This window comes from Cyprinus carpio, chromosome A7 (assembly GCF_018340385.1).
Source record: "Cyprinus carpio isolate SPL01 chromosome A7, ASM1834038v1, whole genome shotgun sequence".
NCBI lineage: Eukaryota > Metazoa > Chordata > Actinopteri > Cypriniformes > Cyprinidae > Cyprinus > Cyprinus carpio.
This window is the reverse complement of record NC_056578.1, coordinates 31147472-31170262: the sequence shown is the minus strand read 5'-3', so window position 1 is coordinate 31170262 and position 22791 is coordinate 31147472. Positions and strand designations below refer to the sequence as shown.

General features: G+C 38.0%; 1 protein-coding gene across 1 annotated transcript in view; it reads left to right on the top strand.

The window, feature by feature from the left end:
- Positions 1–290: 290 nt before the first annotated feature.
- Positions 291–22791, top strand: part of LOC109109858 (recombining binding protein suppressor of hairless-like) — a 44432-nt gene continuing 21931 nt past the window's right edge. The window contains exon 1 of the mRNA XM_042760806.1: positions 291–438. Coding sequence (XP_042616740.1) covers positions 419–438 — 20 coding nt within the window. The 5' untranslated portion in view covers positions 291–418. The remainder of the gene's footprint in view (positions 439–22791) is intronic.

Sequence of the window (22791 nt, the reverse complement as noted above, 5' to 3'; positions counted from 1 at the left end):
ACCCACTATCTTGTGAGCAAAGCTTATCGGACAGGAGCCTGGGAAATCTCAAGCTTCAGCGTCAAAATATCTTGCCAATTCCGCCCGTAAAGGTTATTTATGAGCGGGGAAGCACTACTGTTTGAGCACCGTGCTTCGCAACAATCTCGCGATGACACGAGCCTCGCTCACTCAGCTGTATGGTGAGAGTTTTCCTCCTCTCGCGAGATCGGAAGAGTTTCCCACGCCTGTTGTTGTGGCGTCTGCCCTTTTGTTTCACCCACCCTGCCCCCCCCCTCCTCGGTCCTCGTCACCCGCCCCCTTTCTCTCTCTCCCTCGCTCCTTCAGTCTCCAGTCTGCTTCTGTTGTCTCGGCGGCTGGTAGGGTCTGGGAGAGAGGATCTCGCGAGTCTTGGAGTTTTGGTGAGAGTTTGTGGAAGATGGCGCCTGTTGTGACAGGGTAAGTCTGAGATTCAGGACTGCTGCAGGAGTTCAGCGGCTCTTACACACTTTCTCGCAAATTAACGGGTTTAATGAAAAGATGGCGGGTTTCTTTTCCATTGCACACGTGTGCTGACTGTGTACTGTGAATTTCTGTGCCCAGCCTCTTCACAAGAGCACGCAGACTGTGTGTTTTTATATTCTGAGTGTAGTGCGCGTGTGTTCTGGGGTTGTTGCATTGAGCCCATCGCGGTGCGCGTGCATGGGGAGTTGAGGGCCAACCAGACCGTTTTGTATTGACTTTTTCTAACCACACAGTATTATAAATATAACTGGGATTTTTACAAAAAAATACCAAATAAACAACATTGCTGTATAGGGAAACCCCCACGAACGGATTGTCCCCAGTACACATGGTGTAGAGGCGCGTTGTATGGTTCTAGTAATACAGTACAGTGGCTTTGTTTCAGGCTTGGTTTCGTTTGGGATTGGAGTGGAAAACACCTCCCGTCTGAATGTGTGATTTTGTTGCTCTGTCGGTGGTCTGATGGGTTTTATTGATTGTCTGCAGGGAAATGTGCTCGATTGTGAAGTGTTGTTTACCAAACGGAGCCGCTGGCTCTGCTGTCGCTCACTCGGTGCAGACGAATCATTATTTAATGGCAAGTGCAACTGAGGACATTATAGCTCGCCGACTGGAAAAAGAAGCATGGAAACGTTTAGGAATCGGAGCCTTTTGCGAATGAATTTCTCGCACGGCAGTGTTTTGCTTGTGTCACTCTTGGGCAACACTGAACAATGTGCGATCATGGCAGTGTTTCTCACTGAACGGTGTGGCTGTAGCGAGGAGATCCCGTCCACTCTTAAATGATTATATAGAATAATAATATACCAAAATGTTTATTTATAGAATTCACTTAAATATTAGTACGTGTTTTGCAAATGTGTAGATATGCGTCGACGGATGAACAAGGAATAAAGCTTATCAGTTTCACAAACCTCAAGTTATTTCATTTCGAGATGTACGTCACTTAACGTAGTTCAGTAAGAGCTCAGACCGATTCAGTAAAGGATTCGTTAGACCGATTCACTTTGGTAACTGCTGAGTTTGTGAGTCTTTTGAACTATTCATTAAAAGAACTGTCTTAGGAGTCAACTCACTAGAAATATTTGTATTTATTTATTTTGGTAATACCGCAGGCGCAAACTGTTTTCTCCTATCCCAGTTAAATTGGCAGAATCAAATGTAAATAAAGACATGTCTCACCAATATTGATAACTATAACAATAACTATTATAGCATCCAAGTCAACGGAAAATAACGTTCTGTTAATTGTAAGTGTACGCTACTGTTTTGTCATCTGCCACTAAATTCTCAAGCTCTTTAAAGCTGTGTGGATTCAGATGAGCTGTCAGAGTTTTTATGATTCTTCAGCTTTTTTTTTTTTTTAAAGGTTTCTAAAAGTGACTTCACTGATATTGTTCCACTTGGACTTCTCTGTTGTCATAGAACTAGAATGATTATTAAAACTTTAATAATCTATTTGGTATGAGTAGCCCTTTAACCATTGTTGTGTTGACTTTCCTGAAAAGTATAAACACTGTCGTTTGCAAAACATTGCTCTGTTTGTTTGAACTTCTAGTCTAGCCTGAGACAGCAGTGATGGTGTGTATTTGATCGACAGATGTTTTGGGGGAGTGTTTTGGGAAACTTTTTTTGTAAACGGTTGCATGAGTGTACATTCATATTTTTTTTCATGATGCAATTTATACTTCTGTAGTGTCTCTGGTACCTTTCGTAATCTTTGTACACAGCCAACTAGGTGACAGACATCCCCTGGCTGGGATTTTTTTTTTCTCTTCCTTTTTTTTGGCGAAGGGTGTAGGTGGTGGCAGACTGTTTATTTGGGGGCTTTCCAGCGGACCTGAACTGTAACTGTTTTGACAAGGAAGCCAGTGACTGGTTGACTTGCCACCTGTCCAGCTGATGTCCACCAGTGATATTAGAGATGGCATGATTGTTAGCATGTGTGAGGGCATCATCATGCCAGTGGCTGCTGCGATTAGAGTGTGGCTGGCCTTTTACAGTTCACTGCACAGCCTTTTGTGTAGCGCTCCTTGTTTGACCTGATAAAGCTTGGGCTTCTCATGTGAGGCTGATGCTCGTCTAATGGCTCAGGGTCTGAGGTACTAACACAAGGGGTTTGCTTTAGTGTAAAGCATGAGTTATCCTTCTAAATCCCTGTTTACACCTGGTACTAACATGCACCTTAGTGTATCTCATTCAAACAGTTTCTATAGAATTGGACTTGTTGGACATGGATTGTTTTGACAGGAGGAATGCCATTCTTAAACTTGCTAAACTTGCTATGTGTAGATAATGTATCAGTCAGTAAAACACTGTTTTCTATGCAGAGATTTTATTACGTCTGCCTGCACTGTGCTCTGTAACTAATGCATGGATATAATTGTACACCAAAAAATAAATAAATAAATGAAGGCAAAATCTAGTTGTGCCAAGCTCTTAGAAATGTGCCCCTTGTATTAATGTTAGTTGCATATGGTTTTTAAAACTTTGACTTCAAGAAGGAAAATATTTGGTTAAATTTAGTATTTTGTAACCATTATCTATCTGTCTATAAATTTGTGTGTGTATATATGTATGTATATATATATATATATATATATATATATATATATATATATATATATATATATATATATATATATATATATATAGTGTTTAGTTTGAAATGTATTTGTATTTTTGAATAAATTAAAAGGACATAAAGTTGTAGCATAGCATTGTAGCAAATACATTTTTTGTTTTTTGCTTCTTTTTATTGCTCTTGGAAAGGTTACCGTGGTGTACTGTGGTGCTCATACAGAACTACTCCATTCCTTGGTTTAAGAAAGATCTCTAGTGTGTGGAGGAAAAACAATCCCAGCATCACCTTGAATGATGAAAGCATGAATCACCTCCAGCACAGTGCAGCCCGTATCGTGCTCCAGGGGAAGGAGATTTTATTTAACATTACACAGACCAATTTCTCCTACTTTTTTTTTTCTTCCTTTTTTTTCTTTCTGTAAAGCATATGCGACGTAGACTTGGATTGTAGCTCTTTTCAGTTGTGTATAATGACACAATAAAGTCTGTCCGCTTGGGACAATGAAAGGTGTGTGCCTTGATAAACAGGTAGGCCTGTGTGTGTGAAAGAATTGTTCCCCGGGGCGTCTCTCCTGCCTGAAAACGCATTATACAGGCAAGATGCTTTGCAATGCTCAATGCTCAGCAAAGGAGTTAGAAGAGAAGAGTGGAGGGACATTCGGTGACCTGTCTGAAGAGAAACGAGACGGCGTGTTAGCATAAAAGAGAGCATGAATGCGGTCTCATCCTGCTGCTCTTGCTTCCTGCCTTGTACTTGAGCAAAGGAAAGCCAATAAAGAGAGGCTTGTTGTTTCTACCAAGGCTGGATGGTGCATGTTTTTCTCACCTTCATTCAGAGTTGCTATCATTATTGGGGTCTAAATCTAACCTTAAATTGTTGGTTGGTTGAGGCCGGATGTATAAAGGAAGAAAAAAGGAAGTTCTCTGGGTAGTGTAATAAACTTGCCTGTTGCATCATTTTCTTCTCTGAGTTTTATTTGTGACAAGAGCTAATTTATATTTCACATGTTCTCATATTTATTTTCTAAAGCATGTCATCAAAGCACAATGTTGATTTGAAATGCGGTCATTTGAGGTGGCTAAGACTGTTGGGGCTTTCCTCAACGGTCACACCAGGAGCTTAGAGGATGAAACGGCAAATTTTGAAGGCATTTAGCTTGGCTCAGAGTCTGCATGGCACCCAGCATCAGTTCTGGTCCTTTCCCATGAGTTGCATTCAGTAACTGTTATACGCTGTCTGATGATTGTGGAAAAAGATTCGCTGTCAGTCTAAATCAAACTTCAGAATTGTTTCAAACCATTGGAAACATTCTTTCTTGATTGACTGGTCAGTTGCCTTGGATATATCGTTCGTAAGGAGCTTATCTCCTTTCCAGAAAGGGTCTTGATTTCATTGGCAATCTCCTGCTAGGAGAACAAGAAATGTTATTTACTTGTGTGAGCTTGGAATGTTTTAAATGGTCTTAGTTTTGTCTTTAGGGATCAAAATGGCATTATCATACAGAGCCAAAAAATTGCTGCTGTGGTTTTATGAAAAACTGGGTAAAAAAAAAAAACCAATCCCCCATTGTGTTTGACTTGGCATGGATTATGTATGAGGTAAAGAGAGCCAGAGTGTTCAACGGTGTTTGTGGTGCCCTTTTATTCTTGAATTTCCTCATTCTTGCACTGGCCGGTTGGTTGTGATTACAGCATAGCCAAGGGAACTTTGCTTTCTTCACTGTCAGCAGTTTTTTTCTCTCTTTTTTTCAAACATCCAGGATGTTTCATTCAGAAAACATGGAAGTGATCGCCTTGTCTGTTTCGTATTTAATTTAGGACTAAATTTACCCATACTTGCTGAACGTTGTGATGATTATGTATTTGTCTGGAAAACCTTCATATTTATCGCAAGTAAGGTACACATGAATGTGTCGGGGGCCTTGTGAACCTCTGTATGAAAAAGAAACAAAACTAGACAGAAAAAACCCTCTGATTGTCCATGACAGGAAAATGGCCCCACGTTGATGAATTGTTTGTTTTGGCTTGGGGAAGGCCCTCAGCGCAGTGGAGTGATTGATGGACAGTGTTTACTCTTCAGTGGTCCAGCTGTTTTTAAGAGTGTGCCCTGTAATTGAGCACAGTGACAGTGACTTTTTTGATACATTTCAGACTTCTTGAATGTGTTGGAACTTGTAGCCCCCAAAAAGAAAGAAGCAGTTTGAGCTACTATTAATAGGCTATTTAGTAGACGCACTATATATATTTTAGTTTAAGAATAAAAAAAAAACTTGAATTAAAGTGGGGGTTTTAAAATTATATGGTGTGAGGTTTTTTTTTTATGTGAATGAATTTTTGTTATTTAAAATATAAACCGTTCAAAAACAGTGATTTGATATCAGCCTATATTACCGTTAAGAAATATATATATATTTTTTTTAAAGAAGTCTTTTATGCTTACCGAGGCTGCATTTATTTGATTCAAAAATACGGTAATATTGTGAAATATTACAGTTTACTGAACTGTGTTTTATTTATATATTTAAAAAAAAACCTATTTTTCTGTGATTTGAATCCTGTGATTATGTAGTGATTACAAAGCGGAAGTCTTCAGAAATCATTCTAATATGATTTGTTGCACAAAAACATTTGTTATTATTATCAGTTACAAACAGTTCTGGTGCTTAGTATTTTTGTGGAAACCATGTTACCTTTTTTCAGGACTCTTTAATGAATAGAAATTTTAAAGAACCAACATTTATTTCAAATAGAATTGTTTTCGTAACAATGTAAAAGTCTGTACTGTCACTTCTATTCAATGTAATGTGTCCTTGCTGAATAAAAGTATTACACAACAAAAAAAACTTACTGACACCAAAAATTGGTATCTGCCAAAACATGCATTAATTCCTAATATTTAGCTACTTATTAACCCCTATAGAGGGTGTATGCAATATCCTGATCCTCTATTAAAAAATAAAAAAAAAGCTTGTCATCCAGTTTCTGTGTGGATTTCTTTGTTCCACTGCTACCCAGGTCTTTTGGTCAGAAGGACACTACTCCTACTTAGAGAGTCTGTGGAGCACAGCCTTGCCAGCATCTCTCCAGGACAAGGACATCTATTAGACTGTTAAGCACTGTTCCTGAGGGATCTGAGGTGAATGACGAGGCATTCGAAGTGGCTGGCACTTGGGAAGTCGCCTGCAGGAATGGCACAGCAAGGTCTGGATGACCTTGCATTAGTAGTTATTCCTTTAGAAACACAACCTGTGCTTGACAGAGGAATCAAGCAAAGGTCAATAGGTCATAATCATTTTAATTTGGTGCTTTGAGACTTCTTGTTTGTTAGAAACATTCTATCAACAACCTGGTCTCATAATTTTTGTTATGCTTCAGTACATTCAGATATTGATGAATAAAAACATGAATATACAGTGCTTAACAAATTTATTAGACCACCTCCACCCAATGTATGGTTTGTGCCGCAGCTGTATTGGTGATTACCAAAATCATTTTTTATGTTTCTGTAATGGTTAATCCACCAGTATATAAGCTCTTTAGTCACAGAAGTGTTTCTAAAATATTTGTTTTCTCTTTATCGTGACAGGTGCTTATATAAATTATAACTTATTATAAAATGCTATTTATTTCTGCCTTTCCTGTAAATCAATACATTTGAAAATTCATGGATAACAACAATAATTATATTAGAGCATTACAAATACTACTGTGACTAAAGAGCCAATGTATTTCTCAATACATGAGCCCTTAAGCACTGTAATAAATAATGTATGATATATCAGTGGCCAAAGTTATTTGCACATAATTGGGAAAAAGGTTTTTTTTTTTTTTTTTTTTTCTTCTTCATTGACAGAGGTAGTGATTTTTTTGATGGTATTTAACTGCACATAAACCAAAGCCTAAATCATGTCATTATTGAGGATTGTTTTATGTCACACCATGTTGTTTTGTGGTTTGACTAAATAGGGGCCATCTGCTGTAAGCAAAGATATACCATTTCCTGTTTAATTGTCATTAAAAAAGCAAAAATGCAGCGAAAGCAGTTTACAGAGGATGCTTTTTTTGATTTTGTCTGTGCTACTTTATGTTTTAGTTGTTTTATGTTTTAGTTGTTGGCTCTGCATATGATTCAGCTGGATTTCTTTTGCCATTGCAAAGTGTCTCATTTTTTTTTTTCCCCCACATTGGTCTGTTAGTACCGCGTAGTTGAGGGTCTGTGTTATGTGTGACCATTGCTCCTTTTTGTTGTCCTCTATAACTACTTTTTTTGCTTCTATATTACTAATAATTTCTCATCAAAAGGAAAATCAGTAATTGGTCAGATTTCTATGCATTGTAGAGTTCAGCCTCTGAGCTATTTTGTCAAGTTAGTGAATTTTAGTTAGAGCCACTCCAGTTGAAAAGAAAAAGTAAGATTATTGGATGTCGTTATCGGCATGACAACATAATGTCGATGCATCCTTCCCTGCAAAATAATTTAGTGACGTATGAAGAAGATATCTGAATAATGCCTCTTTCTTTATAAAATCTTTATCTTTTTTTAGATGAACTTTAGTGTTTTATTTGAGGTCAGAGAGGAAGGATGGATGTACTTGACTTTGGTGGGATTGTCCCCTTCAAGAGTTGAATTTGGACTTGAATGAAGGAAAGAGAGAGCTAGAAAGCTGAAAGAGGAACAAAGAGTAGCCCTGAATGTGTAGGTTTCCTCTGTTGATACAACCACGCACAGAGAAACCAGACTGTGAGTTAGAGCTGACATGTGTAGGCAACACATCACCACCTTCCTGTCTATTGGACCTTGTAACCTCTTGCCCAGCTACAGATCGCAAGTGAGCTTAAGGTCATGTAAGGTTTTTGAAGTGTTTTTTTTTCCCCCTCCCATCTGTCTGTGGAAACAACGATGGTGTTGCTCAGCCTACAGATCAGCAGTCACATCTTGAGCTGAAGATTTGAAATGCTTGCAGAATATTTCTACAGTCTGATGTCATTGGTGCTTTACTGGATCCACCGAGCCCACTGTTAACTTCTGATACTGGTGCACAAGATCAAATCACAGATTAACACATTTATTTGGACACGTCAGTTTTTAAAAGCAAACAAAACTATGGTTATGTGTTGATCATCACAATGACTTCATCACTGGAGGTCACAAGATCGCTGTCACTAATTGGTTTTATTCTAATGTGGACTAATGTGTTCATCCAAAAATGAAAACTGTCATAATTTACTCACCCTTAAGTTGTTTGTTGAACACAAAAGAAAAGCGACAGCTGTTTGGTTTACGACATTCTTAAAAAAAATCTTCTTTTGTATTCAATAAAAGAAACAAACTCATCCAGGTTTGGAACAACAATGTAGGTGAGTAAATGATGGCAAAGGTTTTATTTTATATCCCAAATCTTGTATTTCCCCTTAATGCACTATCCTGTCCACTTGCTGTTTATCAGAATGAAAACTAGTAATACTATATGAAAAAGAACTGCCATTTTAGATACTTCCAAGTTTTTAAAGGGGAAACTGTAGTCCCAGTGATTAAGAAACATAAGTAAGAACACAAAGGTCACTGGTTCAGTCCCAGGTTAGGGTAACCCTAAATTGTAAAGCTCTTTGTTTTCCTGCACTGTAAATATTCCTTGGATGTAGATACTTAACCTCAGGTTGTTCTGGAGTTTCAGGCCCCTGAAGTTAGTGTACTTGAAGTTACTTTGGCTGAAAAGCTTTGACTAAGTGATGGGTAAGGCCTGTGATTTTTTTTTTCTTCTTCTTTCAGTTAGTTCTGGGAGTCAGATTAAAATGACTCCAGCACTACATGCAACCCAAGTTCAGTATTTGCACAAGCTCACATCCTGCATGTGAACGCCAGCGTACAACTGCCAGTCAGAGAACCTCCAAGAAGGTGGAAATACATTGTGACCCAATACCGATAGGGCGTCAGTGTCTTTTTCTTTTCTTCCCCTTTGTGTGGTTTAGCACTGGTTGAAGCATGAGGCAAACAAGACCATCTCTGTCAGACATTTAAGGGGATGTTGTTTTTTTTCCCTCTTAAGTTGAACTAAAAGTGTACACATTGAGTGTGTGTGCACGCATGAGCTTGAACGTTTGTTTTAGGCGAACGGCCAGCTGCGAAACGGCTCTCCAGAAAGTCCCATATGGAGATTCTATGGGCTGTGCTTGATGTTGGAAGTGGTCTGAATGAGAGAGAGGGAGAAAGTTTTCTTTGACTCTTTCCCTGTCATTAAAATATCCCCATGTCAAAGAAAAAGCTGGCGTTCTGAGCTCAGCCATATGTGCCTTGCCCGAGGCGACCCGACTCGGCCCAACCTAACAACCAAACCAGAGTTGCCCTCCCTGTCCCTTTTCCAGAATGCCCCTCCTTTGTGCTACTGGAAGGGGCGTTTAAGGGCAGGCATTAGGGCCACGTCTCAATAGCACCCTTCTCTTAAAATAGGGTCCCGCATATGACTTGATCTCCTCTACTTGCTTCTTGAATTTGTAACCTTTTTAGTTTGACAAGAGTGACGCCTGAGACTTATCTATTAATGAGATGTTTTCAGATAGACCTCAGGATTATTCCCAATGAATGGATCAGCCATATGTCCTTATTAATGGTCCAGTGGCATGATGCTATTTTTTTGGGGGGGGGATTGTATGCACCTCTTTGAGCATATTAAAAATGTCAGGGTGAAACAACTGTCCCAATATCATAATGAAGGCAGATATAACACACACACACACTGAGCAGATAATTAGGATATTTAATGAAACCTTAGAGGTTTCTGTCCCTCCATTGGAAGTCTAAGTAACCAAAACTAGATTAAGCACACATACACAGAGCACATATGGTAAACATGGAAGCTTGTGTGTGCATCACGCTCTAAAACAAACCTCTTGGGCATCACACGTCAATTTTATGCTTATGTCTGTATTACTCAGTGTATAGATAAAATAAATAAAAGCATAAATTAAAACTCTCCATCAAATAAAGTACCTGTATCTCTTCACAAGATTTGGATTAAACCACTCAATTCATATTCAGTTTACAACACCTTTATGAATTTTGGTTACCTAGACTTACCTAGACCTTGGAGGGACGGAAACATCTCAAGGTATTAGAAATGACTTTATTTGTGTTTCAAAGATTAACCAAAGTCTTTTGGATTTGGAGTGACATAAGGGTGACTAAATCATAACAGATATTCATTGGGTGAGATGTGCCTTTTTATTAAGATATTGTTCTGATGTCATAATGAAGAAGAAATTCATTTATTAAGTATTTTTTTGCATAAACTTATGATTTTATAGAAAATATTTGAGAAAATCTGCTTATTAATGTTTGAAAAACTTTTGTCCGCCAAATCATCTGATGCAACCAATGCAAAAAATGAATTAGTACAAGCAGCGCAAAGGAACCCCTACCCCAAAAAAACAGCAACAGGAAATAACACCTCTGCAGACCTTCATGACTATATATCAGGGTCAGTATGTCAGATATTGTATCAGATAATTGACATTTTTATGACAAGAAGAGGTATATTCAGATAAAATGTCATTTGTGACCCCCCCCACACCCCCCAAAAAAATTCCAATGGTGCATTAATAATGGTGCATGATATTTGTTAAAAAAAGTTGTAAAATAAGCTTTTTAAAAATAGGATGTTTACACTCGCATATTTTCAGACGGTATGGCAAATGTTGTTTTAGTCGATAGTCTCACCACATGACATATTTAGAGTCATTATGTTGAAACGCTTCTTGAAAATGATATTTATGTTTTTCAAAACCATATGACACATGAATACAAAGAGTACATTAAGAACTTGACACATGTTTTAAATAAGATTTTTAAACATTTTTCCATTTCTTCATCGTGGCCACTTATTGACCCACCAATTAATGAGCCGCTTTCAGAGCTGACCACATCATTCTTCCAAACGCATCAGCCACATGTCAAATTGATCTTATCCAGTCATGGCACTTGCCACACTGCCCAGTATGAGCCAGCCCTGCCCAGACAAAATAACATTAATCAGATGAACTGGTCCCACCAAAGAGAACTTTATTCATGTATGTATGGAGCGACTAAAGGAAAGCATATGGTTGGGTTTGGCTCACTGATGGTCAGTTTTACCACTGTTAACCCCTTTTTAGATCTTTCCCGTCATTTCCTCTCTCATTCTCGTTTAGTCTTGGATTTCTTCTGCCATTGCTTTATGTGCAATCCAGATTTCCCCGGAGGCTTGGCAAGCGGAGGATTGTGAGAGTGTTTGTTCAGAGTCTCGTATCCTCACTAATGTGATGGTTGGCTCCTGGGCCGATACGTGTTGGCACAGCTCGGGCCTCTCCCTACGACAAGTTTCGCCAAATGTCGTAGTCTAGTATATGAATGAAGCACATACTGAATGATTTAGGAGGGCCCTCGGCTCGCTGTTAGGTGCTGTCAAAAGGTCAGCATAATTCGGTAATTTGAGGTAACCGCTAACTCGACTCAGATGACTTCCGCAAGTTAATATCTTTCAGCTCTCCGTATCGTGTAATGACTTGGTCGAAAGGAAATCAAAGCCTCAATTGAGTATTAACTAACTTTTTGCTCATGGCTAACTCTGTTAACAGTACATCAATTCTGAATGAACTAATGGTTGGTGCCGCTATAAAAGGTAAAGTTAATTCATATGGTCAAACTGGCTTGACGCTGGTCTTCATAGAGGAAGGACCTAAGTAGACATGGAGCGGAGATGATTCACAACATGCTGTGTGCTGATTCGGCTAATGCTTCGCCGTGGGGCTGTGGTACACCACTGGTATTATGCTTTGCCTCCGTCATATTTATTTCAGCACTCGGCGTCAAATTATAGTGGCGTGCGTGCATGTTCAATTGAAAATGAAGAGTTGAAATGAATTCAAATGAGATGGGATTGTGTGCATCTTTTAATGTATTGCCAGGTTCTCTGGGGAAAGGATTGGGTGTCAGAGCTCTATAGATGGGGTTGTTTGCCTCTGGTCCTGACGGCACACAAGGTTGTCCAGTAGCGCTGGTGTGGTGTGACTATTGTTGCTGTGCCTTCAGGAAGATGGTATTTCTCAATAAGAAGAAGCTGTAAAAGTAGTCGTGCGGTTTAGATCTCAGAAATCTATCTCTCTGCCCTGCAGGGACCTCATGACAGACAGGACACAGATAACATACACATATCAGATAAATTAAATGTGAAAGATGAATCATCATTGTGGTTAGTGCTCATTAGATTTTTAAGAGAGGAGCTCATTTTCTTAAAGGTGAAGTGTGCAATTATTGTCTCAAAGTTATAATAGTTTCCCAGCTATAGTCTACTGGAAAGGCTGTTCACACCAAGAACGATAACTTTATGGATAAAGTTTTAAAAGATTGCTTTAATTCTAAGATAATAGCAGAGTCCACATTTTTTCTAAGCAATTCTAAGCTGTTTTCTGTGAATGTATGAGACTTCTGATTCATTAGCCACTTAAGGTAAGCTAGAAGAATAAAAAGGTGATAACATTAAAATTCAAATAATATTTGATTTTGTACAGCTAAAATAACTGGAGGTCACTGAGACCGAAAGCCCTGCACATTCATGTTAAAATAAGGTGCATAACGATAACAACACAGAGGAAGAATGTCACTGGAATAACTTTGTCTACAGTCAAATGCATAGCTTTTTAAACTATACTCCATTTGGTCGTGTGCGTGAACTCAGGTCCTGTGTCTACGCTATTTCTCTTCAGAAGCAGTGAGTCATTAAAAAAGTTTTCGTACTTGTTTAAACTAAAGTTGCAGGTATCTCTGAACTTAATTAGTACAAAAAAAATTCAAGGCGCAGGTGCAAACTTAGCAAACAGAGTATGTGTGGTGTAAAAATCTGGCTACATATGTGCTTTGCAGATGATGAAATCTCCCAATACTTTTTGGAAACGTGGCCCTGTTTGTTTGTGCAGTCTGGCATCTTGTCAACTTAAGACTCAACCAATTCTGTGAGTGTAGGGCGGAAATACATTAGCACTAGAAGGGGTTTTTGAAGAAGCCTGTATGAAAGATAAGAAATTACATACATCAGCATAGCAGTAAGAGTCAGACTTCAGTATAATATCAATATTAAATGTTATGTATTTATTTATTTTTTCCTTTTTGTGAAGCTAGTTCAGGTGCACAAAGAAAATGAGACTGCAGAATGCACACTTGTGACTGATTCCTTTGGGAATAACTTCAGGAGGACTTTTTTTCCCCCCTGAACTATGAACGTCTGCACTGTGAACAGTGCAGTGGTAACAGTGGATAGCTCAGTTAGAGGATGCCGCAGGCGCTGAAAATGTATCTGCACTTTTAATCCTCTCCTGTCTGTTTTTTTTGATGATGTCACAACCTGTGGCCCTGCAGCTACCCATACCAATGTTCAGTTGTTGCTGGTTGTTTTGTTAGGGAGATGAGTGCCAGAAACACTTTTATAATGTCTGCAGTCATATGCTCTACTACTCTGTCTTTTTGGGATGTTTACCTTTTTTCCCTCTCTTTCTCTCTCTCTCTCTCTCTCTCTTTTTTGTCAACAAGTGCACTGGTCAGATACAAAACTGATCTGCAAACCTTTGTTAACATCTGGAATTGGATGGGCGATAGAATTCTGTGTTAATAATGTATATTAAATAATACAAATGAGTTGTACTCAGAACTGTTGAATTAGATACACAATATTTAGACAAAGTTAGTTAGATGCTTAATTAAGATTTTTTTTTTTTTTTTTTACCTAACTTTGACAAAATAGGAGAAACAGTCAGATGTGAAGTATTGTTAGACCAGTTTCCAAGAGGGACCAGATGAAAAGTAAATGGATGTTAAACCACAAATCATTTCGAAAAGAAAATCAGTAAATACAAATAGGATGCAAGAGGGAGAGAGAAAGTAGAAGGTTGTAGAAGGTCGATGCTCTTGAGGAGCGTGGTTTCAACATCATGTTCTGTGATTTACGGTGTGCTTGTCTGAGCGTGTTAGTCGCTCCTCGCACACCTCTGTTGTTTTTGAGCACATTCAGTCAGTGGACACATTGTAACACATGAAATGGAGTAGGCAAAACTGAGAAATGCTGCTATGATAACATTTAACAGTTCTGCTTTTTATTGGGTCATTCCGTGTCAACTCAACCAGAGTCCCCGGCTAAAATTTTTGATTTTGTCAGTATTTTTTCTGAAGATAAATAAACATGTATAGTAATATTAAATGCCATGGATGCATATTATTAATTTAAATATGAAATGTCATGGATGTATATTAACTGTAAAACTGTAATTAAAATGGCACTTTTCACCTGAGATTTGGAGCCAAATTACAATGGTGTAAAAATGACTTTAGAAAGACTGAAGCTTCATTTTATTATTTTTACCCAGAGACTTGTCTGGCTTGTCTTTTAGTAAAATCTTACTTTTCTAAAAGTTTGTGTACAATTGAACAATTTACTCCTGGAGCCATATTACATCTCAGTATCTCTGAAACTGAACAATACAGGGCCCTAAAAATGAAGATGTCAAAAGGAAAGTTTGTTAAGACCCAAAATCTAAAAGGACACCAAGATATGTTTAGTACTTATTGAGTTACAGGCATGTAAACATTGGAGAAAAAACGTAACTATATTTCAAAGGTCACCACTGGCATATACTACAACAAAGATTGCTAAAGTCAACATATTTTACTAGTAGAATAACACATCTCTGTGTAAAAATAGTATAATGATGCTTCAATCTTTCTAAAGTCATTTTTACACCCCTGTAATTTGGCTCCAAATCTCAGGTAAAAAATAAATTTCCATTTTGAGCACCCTCTACAAAATAGTGGATTACACAGTTAATGTAAATCTTTGACATTTAATACTTTGCCTTTCATCGCTATACATGTTTGTCTTTCTTCAGAAAACAGAAAACTGACTTGACATGGAATGACCCTATAGCATTTCTCAGTACTGGTTCATGCTAAGAGTGTCACAGTTAATTCTGTTAATAAGCATGTTAATGGTTGTGAATGTGTGCGTTAGAAGACTTTACATCATGTGTCTTGATCGATTGGATTCCTATCTGATTGGGTTTACACATTCATTTCCACTCAGCCACATAAACATGTCAGAGCTGATCTACTGTTCCCGATTAGATTTCGAAAGAGTATTGGAGGTCATTCACACTTGGGCTTTTCATGATGCTTATCTGATCACTAAAATTGGGGTGAGCAAGTGTAAAAATTCCCTGTTGATTGTGACCGAATCTTATTGGAAGTTATTTATTTTCTGTTCTTTAACCACATCATGTTTTATATATATAAAAAAAACTCTAGTGTATTTTTCATAGACGTGTTGGTTTGCGTGCATTTGTTGCTTCAGGTTTTACACATTCACTTGTCTGTAGATTTCAGTTGGTTAAGGAATCTCAGTTCTCATTTCTGTCACTGCGGCGTGTGGTTTTTTTAGAGACACGGGAAAACATGCTCAGCTGTCATTCATGCTGTCTGGGGAAGTCCAAAGACGATCTACTAAATGAGATGTTTCCAAGCATAGCTTGATCTTGAGTTTTCTCTCTCAATGTGTCATTATGCCGCACAATCCACAGGTTTACGGAGGATTTTTCAGATTTAATGGTTTACGCTTTTGGAAAATGGGAATTGCCTAATTATTTTAAAACCTTGTCCGATGTTTTTAAATAATGTTCTGTTGTGACTGGATGAACAATGTGACCTCTTTTGTATTAGTGTCTTGTGGTCAATTATCATTTCCTTCTCTGGAAATTTAGCTCCAGGCACATCCAAAGCTGTGGCCGCCTGCAGAGTCTAAATTAAAATCCCCACTGAGGACTGATTTACTCTGTATTGATGTAAGAAATACCCTCCCTGCTGCTCTGGCTGATGAAACCATTACATCATCCTCACTTCCTTTTGGAAAACAGGGAGTCAATACTTTTTCACTACTTAATAAAGCCCGTCTGCACCTATCATGACTCCAAGTAGGGTTTTTTTAAGAGGTTAATGATGACTTCAGGATACAGTCAGCGCTGGAGTCAGTGGCTCTGTCAAATAACATCAAAGCAGGACTGTCATACTAGTAAAATCGCACCATTAATAATATCAATTTGATATCAAAACACAGCAAAAGCATTTTATTTTTATAGCTAAAAATTACTCGAGTCTTCGGTGTCACATGATCCTTCAGAAATCATTCTAATATGCTGATGTGGTGCTCAAGAAACATTTTTCTTGTTATCAGTGTGGAAAATGGGCAACATTAGACATTATAAATGTCTTTACCATCCCTTTTGATCCGTTCAACACATTTTTGCTGAATTTTACTTGGCTTATTAATGTGAGCACTTTATTCTTTTTATTGTCTAAATTGTTTTTCTTCAGTCTTAACTATTTACTAGTGGCATTTGCAGTGGAGGGTGATCCAGTAATCTAATAATTGAATCATTTGTGCAGCTATGTTTATAAAGACTAATTATTATTTTTATTATTTTAGAAACAAATGGACTTTGTACTGAAGTACTGGTTCTTTTGACATTCCAGATCAAAGTAATGTAAAGTGCATACTCTGTAACCATATACCACACCTCTGTTCACTGTTCTGAATATAGGTCACCTTTGCACTGATGTATGTAGGTTACACAAGAATCACGTCTTGACTCACCTTTACTTAAATAATGTAAGCAAAATAAACCACAGACAGAAGAAATGTCATTTGTGTTGTAAGTCGACTAACCTAAGACAGAAGCGAGAGCGTTACTTCATTGATTCAGTCAACCATGAGTAATAGAGGAACTTCTCCTTGTGTGCTGTCATGGAACAGACAGCAGTGAAAGGAGCGGAAGGATGGAGGGAAGGAAGCAAAAAGTGGATAACATGCAGAAAACCAGATTAAAAACAATTCTTACAGCACTTCCTTTTCCTCTATTGAGCCCTGAAAGGGGATTTGAAAGGGGAAATGTTACCGGCATCATTCTTCTTTAAACTTCATGGGTTTTTTGCTTTAACCCCCACCCCATCACACACCTCATTTATTAAAGTTGGCATTAAATGATAATTCACTCTGTTTTGTAAATGCATATTATAAATGCATGTAAATACATCCATGGATATGTATACTTCTTAAATTTTAATTTGTAATTTTTAATCAAAATATAACATGATCTTGCAGTTCAAATGACAGACTTCTCTCTGGTGATGTATACAGGTCCTCCGCTATCATTTATTTAATTTGAAATGAATGCAGGTTTGTGGAGCAGTGGGGTTTAGAGTGCGACGCCCACATCTTAAAAACCAGTCACCAACCAATGGATCAAACCAAATACCTGCCCTGGATTTTGTCTTTTTTAATAATCCATTACACTCTGATTTAAGCCACAGTATGCAAGTAAAGAACCGTCACTAATTCCATTTCATTGTGACTTTTTTTTTTTTTGTCATATTTTAGTTCTTTAAGAAATAGTTCTTTAAAAAAATTTACTTACCCTTAGACTGACCAAGAAGTTTATTCATCAGAACGGATTTGGAGAAATTTAGCATCACATCACTTGCTCACCAATGGATCCTCTGCAGTGAATCGGTACCATCAGAATGAGAATTCAAACAGCTGATAACACACAAAACACAACTGGGCAAAAATACCTGTCCATAATCCATAGTAGCACTTTCTTCAGTGAAAAGGTCCATCCCCCTCTCCTACCAAAATCTGTGTCTGTTATAAACTGGAGTCTTGTCAGTTGGTTGTGAGTTATTGCAGTGTTTTATCAGCTGTCTGGACTCTCTGCCACCCATTCACTGCAGAGGATCCACTGGTGAGCTAGTCACAAAATGCTAAGTTTTTCCAAATCTCTTCGGATGAAGAAACTTATTTGCATTTTTTTTTTTTTTTTTTTTTGGAAAAGTTTTTTTTTTTTTTTTTGTGAACTATTTCTGTGCACCCTCTGTGCAAACCAAAGAGTACTAAGCTTGAAGAGAGCAGTCTGTTATGTTCTTCCAAACTTGTATAACTTTCTTTTGCATGGAACACATGAATGGGGCTTTGAGGCTTCAAAAAGGACGGAAACACTATAAAAGAATCATAAACATTGTCAATACACGTTTTGAATTTATAACCTTTTTGCATAAGGCATAACTTTTTTTTTTTTTTTCCAGAAGATCCAGGAGAATTTAAAACTATTTTTTTGTGATCTTGCCTTGACACCGGCATACGTTCCTCTTCTCTCAGGGGAATGCTTTTGAAAGCTGAAAATGATTTGAATTGGTACTCCGCACACCCTGTGTCTCAGTTACTCTCTTGGTTCTGAACTGTGTGAAGCTCTTAACTGTCAGTCAATCCCATGAGGATGGATACAAAGAAACAGCCACGGGTCGAGTCGGACAGTTACCAGATAGCATCTTACTTCATGACCTCACTGAGTAAATAGGATAAGACTCCAGCTGAAATCTAGGCACTTTTTTCATTTTCTAATCACTCTCTTTTTACGAGCTGAAATAAACATTTCCTCATAACACCAGTGAAATGGAATAGCCATCACTTGAGTCACATTCGGCCTCATATTTTCCTCACGATCAAATGAACATAAATATGCTCCAAGACAATAAAATCTTGGCATCCTGTCATTGTGTTTTGTGTTCTGATTGTCTCACGAGGCGTGTCGAGGATTTTCAGTGAGTTTATTTAATGGTGATTCACAAACAACTAAGCGTATTGTTAGTATGAGTTTTGTTTTATTTGTTTGACATGACTGTCTTGTTTAGTGGATGGTGCTTGCACACCTCTGCTCACATTTTAGCTCCTCTCTCTGTAGGAAGACTTCAAGGAAATGCTGGTGGTTTTTCGACGAAATTGTATCTTTTTTTCTCTTTCATCGCTTTCACACTTTCTTCACACTTCTTTCTCTCTCTCTCTCTCTCTCTCTCTCTCTCTATATATCTCTCTCTGCACTCTCTTGTGATGGCTCTTTTTCCTGCGTCTTGACATATGGTGGGATCTTGATTTGATTGACTTCCACAGCCTTCATGTTTGGTCTTGTTGCTAATTAAAGTCTCTTTGGCTTAGAGAAGAAATATTAAGTCGTCTTTACTTCATCTCTAGTGTTCTCCAGATGCAGACACGAATAACCTGAAGACGTTGTTCAATTATGTGTACTTCTTTTTTAGACTAAGTGCATGATTTGCCTGTGCTTTTATTTATCCAGCCCAAATGTAATAAAAAATTCAAGTAGGCCCTGCTATATGTCAGTAATAGGAAGTGGAACACATTGATATTGGCATTTGTTCAAATTGCAACACCGTTTTTATAACAGGTGCATGTTAACCACAGTGTTTCACATATAAAACTCTTTCAGTGCCTGATTCTTCCATTGATGGGCCACAACTTTGCTTGCACATGGAACGGGCCTTTGCTGATATGCAAAATGAGTTATGCATTTGGAGTGGAAAAGTTGTGAAAGTGAGTGTGTTTTTCCTTCAACGCAATCATTTTTTCTTCTTCTTGTAGTATTTCGAAACCAGAATTTTCTGATTGAACAAGCAGTCCTCTGAACGTTCATGCCAAAACAACTGCAGTAAGAGTGAACTGAATTTAATATACTATCTGATCAAAAAAAAAAAAAAAAAAACTTTGAACAGTAAAATATTTAATTCTTAATATATCTTCCATCGGAATGTAATAACTTGCTCTGCCTCTGATATTCTTTTCTATTCATTTTCCTATAGTTTATGCTGAAATCATAAAGTTTACAGCAATAGTAGCAAATAATGATTTATTCAGACACATTACCGCTGGGATACATCAAGATGCTCTCAACGGTGAACTTGACCTTAAGCTTCCACGTCCTTCATGCAGATCTGGCTTCGTTCTGATACAGAACGCCCACTTTTCACCATTCAGTCACTTCCCAGTGGATAAAATCGAGCTGTGGCTTATATTTTGCTTATATTACAAAAGTAAAATGGGTTGTGAATAGTGTTTCTTGTTGATTGTAAAGCTGCATGTCTGGACTGCTAAAGGGAACATGTAAATGGAGCACAGTGGTCTAGAAGAATCTGTTAAACCACAATACAAATTTCTTCCTGTTGTGTTCAATTTGTGCATGTTTAATTTATTTGACTAAATGAACTGCATGGAATTGAAATAATTTGGTGGGAAGGGAAAGTGTCGTGAGACTGATATTACAGAGGAAGACTGGCCCGATGGCCCAGGGCTGGTGAGAAAGAGCCTCAGAGCTCTTTCTCTTTATGTTACTGTGTTCCAGTGATCTTACCTTCATCCTGTTGATCATGTGCCACTATTTTTGTGTTTTGCAAAGTTGAACATTTGGTTTTGACGGTTAAATGTATAACAAGATAATACCTTCAAGATAACATTATTTAGCTGGAGGACATGGAGGAGCTTTTGTTGAAATTGTGAATAAGCCTATGCACAGTATGCCATTCTGCAGCAAAAGTGCTTTTGAAGTTTTACAGTGAGTTTATACAATGTAAAAAAGATTATTGGTGTATGTTAAAATGTTTTTCTACTTCAAAATGTCACATTTAATTCAGCGTGTTGCTTGCTGTTTCTTTGTTACTGGAATTTACTAGCAGTTTCTGAGTGAATTTTTTTTCTTCTTCTCAGCGATGTGAAGTTACATTATATCTGTTAAATGTCCAGCTCTCATTTAGAACCAAAAATTTGTTTAATTAAAAATATATACATATTCTTTCATGTGGTGAGGCAAGCAGAAATGGAAGAAGAGAGAGCCAAAAGAAAAATCCCTATTGATTGAGCTCTGTACTGGAGATCCAGGGCAGGCGGCTGGTGTTGGCCAGCAGAGCTGTGGCCCCAGATGGGCCCCTGATTGTGGGGTTTGTGTAGTAGCAGCATGTGCTTGAAGCGAGCTGGTATCCATTATCCTCTCAAACATCAGCACTTCACTGTGGGAACCTTATTGATCTACAGCTCTATAATTATTCTACTAGTGTCCTCTCTCTCTCTGTTTCTCTCTCCCTCTCTCGCCCTCTCTCTGCTGAGCCCCTGATCCTCTTTTTTTGCTCTTTTTTTCCTTTTCTTTTAATTGCTTTTTTTTGTCTCTTTATCTTCCTCTTCTCCCCCACACGAGCCTCATCCCATCCCTTAATTCCAGCCCTGTCTATCGTCTTTTTCACTCTTCCTCTCCCTTTCTTTCCAATGTTCCCTCTCTCATTAAAGTGCAATGGCCTTTTGTGTTCTTCCAGACTTGAGAACAAGCTTAGTAAGTAAATAAGACAGCTAATTTCTCTGATTATGTATTACAACATAGCAATTGTTGAGTCAGGATATGGGTATTCAGTCAAGTTGTAACAGGTTTGCACTTGTGCTTCAGTTCAGAATGTTACCAAGATGAGTTTCCAGCAAATCTTTTTTTTTTCTTTTCTTCTTAGAATCTTCAGTAAGTCCCGCTGCTGATCAATTAATTATCTGTTAAATGATATTACAGTTATGACTGCCACGATTAACACATCTAAGCCTGCAGGCAACCAAAGCGGATACCACTTTTTCCACTCTGTTCTATCTATTTTTGGGGGGTGAATACAAATATTTTAATAAGTAGATAGCTTTAGGAAGAGAACTTTTGAAAACTTGATGGATACTGTTTCACGTTTAATTTAAGCTGCCACTTCTGGGTATTGACTTGCAATTCACTTGGCATATTCCATAGTAGTTTTTGTAAAGAGATGTCATATGTGCCCACCGGTCACTAAAAAGATTGCCTATTAAATTTATATTGATATGAAACTGTTGTTCTTGCAGTGTCTCTCTCAGTCTGTGGTGGTCTTCTCCAGTCTCGTGGCAGTGACAGCGTGACTTGATTTGAGATCTTCCTGTAACTTGCTCAGGTTCACTGGGGTTGGATCAGGAAGCTCCAGCCATCGATTTGTCTCTCTTCTTCTATTATAAACCCTCCACAGTCTCTGTTTCCTCTCAGCTTTGGCCTCAAGGCTGCTGTCAGTTTAGCACGGACCCCTGGGGATCAGCTGTACAGTAAAGACTATCCCACGGGCACAACCCCACAGCAGAGCTCCTGTGGCCTGTGTTTGCTTTACTAAAACACACTCAAACAAACTAATGACGAAATACTCAAACAAATGAACCTCATTTTTTAACATTAAAGAATAGGGCTCTGGTGATACAATCATGCATTGTAATTCCTTTTCTCTTAATATTGCAAATGTATTTATTTGATATATCAAATGATATTTTTCAGATTTGGGTAGGATAATTTTTTTCCACCTAGCTCTTCATTCTGGGATTGCCTTAACTAATTGGACCGGGGCCAGTGTTGTCATGGGCACTGTATTCATTCGGTTAGATTTCAAGTAATAACAGTTGTGAGGTCTCTATAGTAACAGCTTCAAACAGAAAGGGTCATGACAGGCCTTCAGGTTCTTCTGAAATGAGGCGACGGTTTTCATTATCTGCTGTCTGAGGTCACAAGCGTAAGTGAAACCATCCAATCAATGTTCCACATTACTGTACTCTGATGATCTGTTAATCTACAATTCACTCTACAACATTTAGGAGAAATAAGTCTTTGTCTGTCTGACGTGAAATATCACATCTGAGGGAATGTGCGGCCATTACTGGGCCATCATTGGACTTTTCTTAAACTGCTCGGTTGCTTTTCTGATCGTGATAATTTAAAGAAATGTTATGGGTTCAAATCTCATTAAGCTTTATTGAC